General features: G+C 30.6%; 1 protein-coding gene across 1 annotated transcript; it reads left to right on the plus strand.

The window, feature by feature from the left end:
- Positions 1 to 3,036: 3,036 nt before the first annotated feature.
- On the plus strand, positions 3,037 to 6,096 carry LOC113370630 (protein hook-like). The gene is made up of 6 exons (XM_026611321.1): positions 3,037 to 3,282; positions 4,738 to 4,921; positions 5,234 to 5,343; positions 5,400 to 5,556; positions 5,616 to 5,786; positions 5,858 to 6,096. The coding sequence occupies exons 1-6, from the start codon at positions 3,040 to 3,042 to the stop codon at positions 6,070 to 6,072; spliced, it is 1,080 nt and encodes a 359-aa protein (XP_026467106.1). The 5' UTR covers positions 3,037 to 3,039; the 3' UTR covers positions 6,073 to 6,096.
- The last annotated feature ends 5,209 nt before the right edge of the window (positions 6,097 to 11,305 follow it).

The following is an 11,305-nucleotide window of genomic DNA, read 5'->3' on the forward strand; positions in this document are numbered from 1 at the left end:
CATTATACACATTTATATAATAATAAATTAAAAATTATATATTTACAATAGCATTAAAAATATTTATATATTTGAAAACAGTAATGTAATTAAAGCTATACTCTAAATACGACATGATTGGTTTGTCAATATAATTAGCATTTACGACTTAAATCTTCATTAGAGAAATGAAGTAATAGCTAATTAATAAATTCTATATTTGTTCACACAGTGGATTATGAAAACAACGTTTAAAGAATTATTGTTTTAACAATTTTACTCATCATGTCATATTGTGTTTGAAGAACTTCATGTAATTAATATTAACATACATTCATTGATTGGTTGTATTTTTTTTTTTACTTTTTTCCTGACGATATAATCTCATTATTTGAGCAGCTATGAAATCTGCCTTGCATGAAATATTTTTCATTTTAATAACTTCAAAGATTTATAGAAGCTATGATCTATATAGAAATTATTTCGATAAACCTATATTTAGTACACGGCACAATGTTTTATTTATTTTATTATTTTCATTAAATTATTTACGGGAAACAGGAAAAAATTCTTTGATTCGCGAATGTTTTATTAAATCAAGATTTGTACTACGATGTAACCTTAAAATGTTTATTTTTATCTATGCCAATCTCCTTGTTGATATCGGTACCATAGATAAATAAGCATAAAATGGCGCATATAACGTTGATGCCGGTACGCATACAACGTCAGATCTCTATTCACACGACACAACGGCTATTTCATCGAGAGCGAATAACGTACAGTTCGGGCGCAATTTCCGTTGCAATCTCACAGTTTTACACTCTAGTCGCGCCTAAAGAAGTTTTACTTCAAAAATTGTTTTGTAAAAATTGCTGCAGATCTGCTTTCATTTCGACTTTCAACTCAATTTCCTGATAAATGTTTTCTATATTTATTTATTTTTACACGATTAATTAATTTAGATATTGTACTCTCTCCCAGCTTACAATAGAGCTCGAGGAGCACAAATAAAGCAATACATTCTCTTTTTATCTTTATAAAAACTATATAGTAAGATTTTATTTATTTTGTACCACTCTTAATTCTCCATTAAATTCAAGAAAAGCGAATATAAATTGGCTATATAAATTAAAACACTACAAAATCAATGACCTCTAGACAATTTCTTAATGTAAATCAGGAAATCAAATACATATATGTAAATTAAAAAATCATTGAATATAATGATAGTGGAAATATTTCTTTTATATCGTTTTTATAAGAAAAATTTAAATGAAATATAATATATTAATATCATATTGGGTTGTTGGAATATTCATAATTTATACTTTTATGTAGTATATATTGGAAAATACTGATTGGCCACATCCGGTCATAAATTATATTATTATTTCAATTATGGACTTTGTTATTTAACTTGCTAAAAGCTGTTGATTTTAATTATCTCCTTTAGATGTGTAGCCTGCATAGTAGACTTAGCATGAAATCATAAATAGTGCTATTTGTTTAATGTTTTATAGTTACAAAAGTTTTTTATGTAGTTGCAGATGGTCAATCATGGGTCCAGCTGAAGAGGGAAGTACTCGTTTAATGAAATGAGACGCCAACTTGATATGTATAAAGAGGAAATTTTTAAGATTGAAACGGCACGTGAAGACTTAAAATTAAAATCGGAAGAACAAGAAAAAAATATCAATTTATAAAAATAAGATAGAGAACTCCAAGTAAGATATTATATATATATATATATTATATATATCTATTTATATATACTATATATAATATATACTATACTAGCTGTACCCGTTCACGCTTTGCCGTGATTTACTTTAAATTAAAAGTTGAACAAAGATGTGTATTTGTTACATTTAGTTTTACGTTACTACTATTGGTTCAACAATTTGTCTACGAATTTACCTATAAACTTGTTAATCAATCTACCATTTTACCGACTTACCAATTTACCTGTCAACCTATTTACCTATCACCCGTTTCACATGTCTACCATTTACCTGTCAACCTGTTTATCCGTCTTGTTAATTGTCTATCTACCAGTTGTCCTGTCTACCATTTATATATCCTTCAATTTACCTGAATACCAGCTATTCAACAAATTACCTTTTCACCAATTTACTTGTCTACCAATTCACCTGTCTATCAATTTACCTGTCTACCAATTTACCTATCGACCTGTTTGTCAATACACTATTTCACCTGTCAGTCAATTTACCTGTCATCTTGTTATAAATGTTTACCAATAACCTGTTCAATAAGTTACCTGTTGAACAATTTGTCTACTACCTATCAACCTGTTTATCCAATCTACCATTTTACCGGCCTACAATTTTACCTGTCATCTCGTTCTACATGACTATCAATTAACCTGTCAACCTGTTTATTTGTCTACATGTTCGCTATTTACCAGTTCTCCTCTCTATTATTTTCATATCCTCCAATTTACCTGTCCACCAGTTTGCCTTCTTAAATTCTCTAATTCACCTTATTTATTTACGCATTATAAAAAAATTAAAGCTCAAATTGATTCTACTCTTTAGTTAAAAACGTTTGTATGTGAAAAAGAAAAAGTGTTTAAAGCTGTTTATAGGGTTTTCCCGGTAATTATTCGATTTTTGCTCGCTGTAAGAACCATCCTTGAACTTCAACGAACATATTAAAAAAAGAATTGGCCAAATTGGTCCAGGCGTTGTCGAGTTATGCGCTTACCAACACATTTTTCGATTTATATTTATATATATATATAGATATATATATATATATATATATTATATATTATATTAGATGGTCCTTATAGGGACATTTCTGAATTTTCTTGCTCCCAGGGGCTCAATGCTTCCAAATTGATAAAAAAAATTCTTTAGAAGTTTTAGCTCTTAATATTCACTTTTAGATAGAGTGCAATTTCTGTTCTGCAAAGTTTCGAATGGAATTAGCATGGAAAAAATTACAAAGTTTTTAAAAATGTTTTTATATATAACTTGTATAATAGCTTTAATTATAATCACTTGATTATTACATTGCTTACTTTAGGGAGGAGCAATGGAAATTTGTCGTCTTAAAGATGAGGTGGATGCATTAAGAGAAACTAATGCATTGCTCAAATCATATGAATCCACTGTTCAATCATACAAAAAGAAATTAGAAGATCATGGTGATTTGCGACGTCAATTAAAAATTCTTGAAGATAAAAATCTGGAATATATGCAGCAAAACATAGAATTAGAAGAAACAGCCAAGAAACAAATGGCATTAAAAACTCAAATTGAAGTTTATAAAAAACAGGTATGATTGAATTAAATTTTCGTCGTATATATATATATATATATATATATATATATATATATATATCTTATATATAAAATTCTTCTGTAACAATGTAAGTTTCATTAATCCTCCTAAACTATAATTCGGATTTTCATGAATCTTCCTGAAGTTTGTTTGGGAAATTTTTCAGAATGTTTTGATCCATAGAAATATAGTTAGATTGTAGAAATAAATGGAAAAAAATATAAAAAACCGCTTATCATTGTTTGCCCTTGAAAATATTTAAGGCATAGTTTGACATTAAAAACAAAAGACGACGGCCAAACGCACGATAGGCAAGGCATATAAAATATAATAAATTCATGATTAAAAATAGAAAATGTAATGTCTACATTATTAATGCCGAAGAGCAGCTGAGATGTGCCAAAAATTAAATTAATATAAGATGCAAATAATATAACTGCGATTGCTTTTGCTTGCAATAATTTTGTTTGCGCACTTTGCGAACAGATTCGCCGAACGAATTCGTGCAAAGAAGACGAGCCATAAGTGATTGCGCTCAAAAATATTCAATTTGCGGTCGTTTTGCCTTACTATACTAAGTCACGATACAAAAAAATTACTTATTCAAAAAATTATTTAGAAGTTTCATTGTGTCAAAAATTCATATGGTTGGCATTTTGTACGGCTGCTTTATGGCTTTCTCGGCATTTATTCGATTTTTTTCTCGCCATCGTAGGAACCATCCTTGGACTTCAACGAACATTTTAAAAAAAGAATTAGCCAAATTGGTCCAGGCGTTGTTGAGTTTATGCGCTTACCAACACATTTTGCGATTCATTATTATATATATATATATATATATATATATATATATATATATATATACAGTAAACCCTCGCTTTACGCGGCAAGTGCGTACCGTGCAGTATGGGGACGTGCTATAAAAAACTCGTATTTAACATACAATTCAGGCTAACTCATAGTGTGTTTTATGAAACCTTACATAGTGCAGTATGAGAACCGTGCTATGAGAGGTTGGTACAAATCGCATCATTTTTATCGTGCTGTATGGAGACCAAGAAATACAACTTGAAGTAGGAGAATTAGGACGAAATGACATGTATGACATTGACACCTTATTCAAAAATTGGCGCGACGCAGTAGTCAGCTCAAACGTGTTCTTAGGCGGTGTTATATAATCAGGCATGTCTAAAAGATAAAAGTCGATAACAAAACTTACATTAATACCCCTTTGATATCAAGTTACTAGAATCACTCATAGGTTGCGCAAGGAACTTATGGGCTGTTGAACAAAAACCGTGTAATAGGCAGTCCGTGTAGTCGGAGGGATGTCGGATTTTTAGCTCCTGTAGTTAGGAATCGTGTACCCAGAGTGCCGTGTAAAGCGATGGAAACAATACAACAAATATAAATATAAAAGATATAAATATTCGCATGTATATGTTTCAGTTGGCACATGCTAACGAAAAGCTGGAGACAGAAATTTCGAAGTCCGATCGGTTAGAATTTGAAATTGTTGGTTTGAATACGAAAATTAGTGTACTTCAAAGAGAAAAGGAAACTTTACTATCTGAACGAGACTTGCTGAAAGAAACTTGCGAAGAACTTCAGTATGGTCCATGTGTTAAAACCGGTATGACTTTACTAACCATGAATATGTAATTATTATAATATTGTACAACAAAGGAACAAAGCATTAGTATCAAAAATGTCATTATCATAATGTAACGAATTACAACATAATAATAATGGTGTTCGAACAGATTTGTGCTGCTTGCTTTGCTCAATATCTATTTGCGGATTTTTGAAGATTGTGAATATTTTAATAATGTATAATATGAATTAGAGGTATTTCTTCGCCTAAAAATAGCAATTACTTTATTTATTCTATATATATATATATATATATATATATATATATATATATATATATATATATATGTAGATGCGCTAGCGGATACAGTTTCCAAGGAGCTTATATCTCCAGCCACTAAAAGATTGATGGAAACGGATAATAAAATTTCAAAAGAAGAAGGCGACCATGCAGCTATGCAGGTATTTGTTTTATATTTTCTTGTTCCTAAATCTTTTTTAATTAGGAGCATTACTAGGTTTTGCTGGATGAATCTAATGTAAGAATAGATCATTTGAGATGCCAGCTTCGAGAGGCAAACCAGAAAATCCTCGAGTTGCAAAGCTTAGTTCAAGGAAATCAACTTGAGGTGGATGTGAAGTTGAAACAGTCGGATGAACTTGATAAAGACAAAAGTATTTAGTTACAACTGGTTTATTCAATTGCCAATTGTTTAATTACATCTTTCATTCAGGTCAGCGCTTGGAAGAATCTTTTTCACAAATTGTTGCATATCGTCAAAAGATCACAACATTGCAAGAAACTCTGTCTCAGAAAGACGCCGAGATATCAGCAGCTGATGAAAAATACCGGCGGTGCATAGAAAAGGCTAAGCAAGTGATTAGAAGTATAGATCCTAAATATGGTAACATATTTCTATGTGTTATTACATTGTGTTAAAATTTTGTTGCTATAATAATTTATGACTAATTTTAGGTAATTATTTAGGTGCAAATGCAAATACTGCTAAAATGTCGTCGATTGAAATGGAAACTAGAATCATAGTATCAGCATTTCATCGATTGGGATTAGTTTGTCACAGAGAAGTATTGGATCAGAGATTTGCACAAATTAGTCAGAGTCAGAGCTTTCTATCTAGGCAACGCCAACCTATATGCCGCAAATCTATTGAAAATTACAGAAATAAATAAGAATTACATGGTCTTAGCATGGAAAGGCTTATATCATAGTTGTATTTGTTTAAATATGTTTTTTGTTTTTGTTACAATAACCTCATATTCCTTTCAATTTTAATTTGAATATATTTTGTTGTAGTAAATTGACAATTCCTTTAATTTTGCAGACATCACTCTTGTTTCATATAATATTATGAATAATCTTACTTTTTGAACTGTATATTTGCTTGACAAAAATTGAGTAAAAGATTTTTGCGATTTAAAATTTTCAGTAAAATATTTTTGCAATTTTTGTTGCAATGGCAACCGCACTGAACTGAAAACTGAATTCCATGTCTGTAATATTTTTTATTTTGCAACTTAGCCAAACCTAAACTACCCTTTGCACTAGCTACAATTTTATCATCAAGCGTGAATTTCCTTCCATTCAATAGTTTAGTATCTTCTCTTGTTCAATGTCAGCGGGAGATCAGCATGTTTCAAACTTGCTTGTGATTTCTTTCTTAATGTTTTTCCAAGCTTATTTGGCTCATATCAATACTTGTGTTTAGTAAAACCCGTTTTATAACTACTTTCAAGAGAAAAACTGCTGATAAAAATCAATGTTAAATTATTTATTATAAACCTTTATTATTAGTGCAAAAATAATTCTTAAAAACTTACCTTTCAGTGAGTTGGTTAGTCTGACGGCAATTTTATTTTTCAATATTTATAACCTTAAAATTCCTAGCATTGTTAAATGTCTCAGTTATTATGCTATAATAAAAACTTGTATCTGACTAATAGTACTAATTGATGCAAGTATTTTGAAGTATGCATATTGATAAAAATACTTACTTATTGTTAAAGGCCTGTAAATATTATTAATCATTTTACATACTACATCGATTCTAGTTGGAAATGCACAACTATTGCGTTTTTCTTGGTATTTCTGCATTGTTAAACTCTGCAATTCGATATAATAATTAATTATACCTATAAAATTATTTTATAGGTTTAACAAGCGTTTATTATATCGTTGAATTTTGACACTAATCACCAAATCACTGACAAGAAATTTCGTTCAATGGCGCATTTTGAATTATTTCTTGAAAATTCGATATTTACGAAAACAAGCGCTACTAGCGAGAGCAGCTTTAACTAGAAATACAAACATTTGTTCGGAGATTACCGGCCATGACCCCATATTCATAGTTTGTCGAAATTTAAATTTAAAATTGGCGCTTTTTGTGGCGCTACTGTTCATTGATCGATAACTCTGAGGTTGCGCATCTGTATATACATCTATTGCATCCATGAGCGACCTGTTAGAATTTGTTGAAAGCGTTTTAGTTCTTTTTATTTTGAGACTCCAATGGAAACACATGGCAAAAAGAAAGACCCCTTCAAGAAGTGAGTATTTTAGGATTTGTGGTGCAAGAAATATTTCGTATTCAGTGACTCCTAAAGTAACATACGGTTTGTGCAAGTGCAAACTTAGTTTCAGTTGTCAACGCGTTCCTTGGCATCGTACAAAAGTTCTTGTTTGAAAATGGAAAAATGGAGTGCCCTTTAGCAGTCACAAGCAGCTAATCGAATGACATTTGAAAGGTATGATAAGAGGCATTCAGTGTACACTTTTATTATATTGCTGGTGGATTTTCGTTGTCGATTTCTCTAAATTATTGACGTCTTCATTAACAATGAGTTTAATCGGCCATTAATATTACAATTGTAGTAGTTCACTTTTGTTGTATTGATTGAGCAGTGATTATCATAAATATATGAAATATTTGTACACAATCAAATAAGTCATATGTCGATTATTGATTTTGGTACATAGATTTTGTATGTTTTTAGCGGCCGTAAAATTTTCAGTAAAATATATTTCCTAGCTGTATTTCACGTCGTGTGTTATGGCGGTTACTATAGGAATAATGGTTACCTAGCAACCGTTGCTTTTGGCAAAGAATAATTAATAGCCATATACAAATTTTAAATCAGTTATAAACATTTAATTACTATTGATTAAACACATTATTTATGTTGCATATTTCTTTTTTTTAATTGAAAATAGTTACCTCTAACATTTTAATTCAAAATTGTGACTGTTTCCCTGGTAGTATAAATGGATTTGGTACGAAAAATATTAAATTCCATACAAAAATCTCGTCAAAATCGTTTTGATGTATTAGGAGAACAGTCACATTTTTACATTTGACAGCACGTTTTTGTTGCTGCAAGTTTCCGTTGCTATGCAACGGATTTTAAATCAATTATAAACATTTAATTACTATTAATTAAACACATTATTTATTTTGCATATTTCTTTCTTTTAATTGAAAATAGTTACCTCTAACATTCTAATTCAAAATTGTGACTGTTTCCCTGGTAGTATAAATGGATTTAGTACGAAAAATATTGAATTCCATACAAAACCTCGTCAAAATAGTTTTGATGTATTAGGAGAACACTCACATTTTTCCATTTGACAGCACGTTTTCAGCGACACAGGACCGTCTGTTGAAATTTTAGGGAAAAATATTTTGAACTTAAATAGTTGAATGAATTTTAAATAAAAAAGTTTAATTTATTATTTTGAGATATTTTAACAAGTTTTGGTAAAGGGATATTTATTTTAATTTTAAAGGTAATATTTATTTAAATTGAGCTATTACTGTAACCGTGCATAGTGTCACACAATTTATCTTGCATATTTACTACAATTATTATTTTTAACATTAAACCACCACTCCTTCTCCTCTTTTTTGCTGCTTTTTTCGCATTTTTTTCATTTTTGGTGTTATTTTTTATGCATATTGTGGATTTTGGGTACAGTTGCTGTACGATGCAATTGCTTCTGCCAGGACTCCCGTTCGCAACCATGCGTCGTCTCGTCTGGACGAGACTTTTCCATAAAAATTTTTGACCAAAAGTTTTTTTCCCAATATTTTTTGAACCAAAAATATTTTTCCCAAAATTTTTTTGACAAAAATTTTTTTGACCAAAAATTTTTTTGACCGAAATTTTTTTGACCAAAATTTTTTTGACCAAAAATTTATTTTCCTAAAATTTTTTGGACTAAAATTTTATTATCCGGACTACCGATAATCCGGACCTTCGATTTTCCGGACTTCCGATTATCCTTACTTCCGATTATTCTTACTTCCGATTATCCGGACTTCCGATAATCCGGACCTTCGATTTTCCGGACTTTCAATTATCCGGACTTCCGATAATCCGGACCTCCGATTATCCGTACTTTCGATTATCTGAACTTCCAATTATCCGGATCCTCGATTATCCGGACTTCCGATTATCCGGACCTTTAATTATCCGGACTTCCAATTACCCCTACTTCCGATTATCCGAACTTCCGATTATCCGGACCTTTGATCATCCGGACCTTTGATTATCCGGACTTCCGATAGTCCGGACCTTCGATTTTACGAACTTTTGATTATCCGGTCTTCCTATTTTACGAACTTTTGGTTATCCGGATTTCCGATTATCCGTCCTTCCGATTATCCGGACTTCCGATTATCCGGACCTTTGATTTTCTAGACTTCCGATTATCCGGACCTGCAATTTTCCGGACTTTCGATTATCCGTACTTCCGATTATTCGAACTTCCGATTATCCGGACCTTCCATTTTTCGGACTTCCGATTATCCGGACTTTCAATCATCCGGACTTTCAATCATCCGGACTTTCGATTATCCGGACTTCCAAATGTCCAGACTTCCGATTATCCGGACTTCCGATAATACGGACTTCTGATAATCCGGACCTTCGATTATCCGGACTTCCGATTATCTGGACCTTTGATTATCCGGAATTCCGATTATCTGGACCTTTGATTATCCGGAATTCCGATTATCCGGACTTTCGATAATCCGGACCTTCGATGTTCGGGACTTTCGATCATCTGGACCTTCAATTATCCGGACTTCCAATTATTCGTACTTCCGATTATCCGGACCTTTGATTATCCGGACTTCCGATAATCCGGACTTCCGATAATCCGGACCTTCGATTATCCGGACCTTCGATTATCCGGACCTCCGATAATCCGGACCTTCAACTTTCCGGACTTCCGATTATCCGGATTTTACAATTTTCGTATGTAACCGTCGCCATGGTAACAGTTTCCATGTAACCAAAATTTTTGGTCAAAAAAATTTTGGTCCGGACTCCGCATTATTGAATTATTCTTTAATCATCATGAATTGCTTTTAGAGCATTCCTTACGTCGTTGTCAATAACGTCATCATTTGGAGTAAACACATCTGATAAATAAATTGCTTTGTAATATGAGCGCCATTTTAATTCAAAATTGTGACTGTTCTCCTGGTAGAATGGATTTAGTACGAAAAATATTCAACTCATTTATTCTACCAGGAGAACAGTCAGTAATTTTCGATGCCTAGTAACCGTAAAATTGTGACTGTTCTCTTGGTAGAATGGATTTCAAATCAAGTATAAAATATGGCAGAGATCAAATTACTCTTAAACTATTCCTACTGCATATGTTATTAGTCTTTTGACTATTTTCCTATCATATATGCAATATGTATTATTTTGTTATTATTATTGTACATATGTTTTTTAGTGATAATTTTTACCATGATTAAAAATTTATTTATAAGTTTTTTACTTTTTTATTAGTTAGTATTAAATATAAGTTTATGTATTTATATCTTAGATAGTTTTACATGATTATATATATTGTATAGAAATATGTATGTATTGTATTGTATAGAAATATAAAGGAAATAAATAAATCTTTAAAAAGAAAACTTGGTAAATTATTTATTGTAATTTATAATACTAATTATAAAATATTTAATTAATCAAAACTAAATAATTATAAATTTAATAAATTAATATATGTGTAATGTATTATAACTTTGTACCTGCTTATGATAATAAATAATATGGAATTAACTTATTTTTAAATATTTGATGATTAAATGTGGTATTTTTTACAGTTTAATCAATTTAAGTTTTTTTATTTTATTTACAAATAAATTTCAGACTCAGTAAAATATGTTGAAAAAATCTGGGGATAGTAATCCATGAATTTAGTGATAAATATTCAAGTAAAATATGTTAAAAAATCGTGATATGGTTTTAACCGATATCATATTCAAATTGGGTAAAATAGGTTTAAAAAAATTTGTGGATAGTTATCCATGGAAATAACATGATTTCATATTCAAGTAAAATATGTTTAAAAAATCCGTGGATAATTAACCACGGGATAGTT

Source organism: Ctenocephalides felis, unplaced genomic scaffold (assembly GCF_003426905.1).
Source record: "Ctenocephalides felis isolate EL2017-DRISC unplaced genomic scaffold, ASM342690v1 CF-g0.4_SCAFFOLD_01492, whole genome shotgun sequence".
Lineage (NCBI taxonomy): Eukaryota > Metazoa > Arthropoda > Insecta > Siphonaptera > Pulicidae > Ctenocephalides > Ctenocephalides felis.

Excerpts from the sequence above, each read along its gene's own strand:
- LOC113370630 (XM_026611321.1), top strand. The coding sequence starts at position 3,040 with ATGGAAATTTGTCGTCTTAAAGATGAGGTGGATGCATTAAGAGAAACT. Across the intron at positions 5,344-5,399 it reads GCGACCATGCAGCTATGCAG|GTTTTGCTGGATGAATCTAA; the intron begins GTATTTGTTTTA and ends GAGCATTACTAG. Across the intron at positions 5,557-5,615 it reads TGAACTTGATAAAGACAAAA|GTCAGCGCTTGGAAGAATCT; the intron begins GTATTTAGTTAC and ends TCTTTCATTCAG.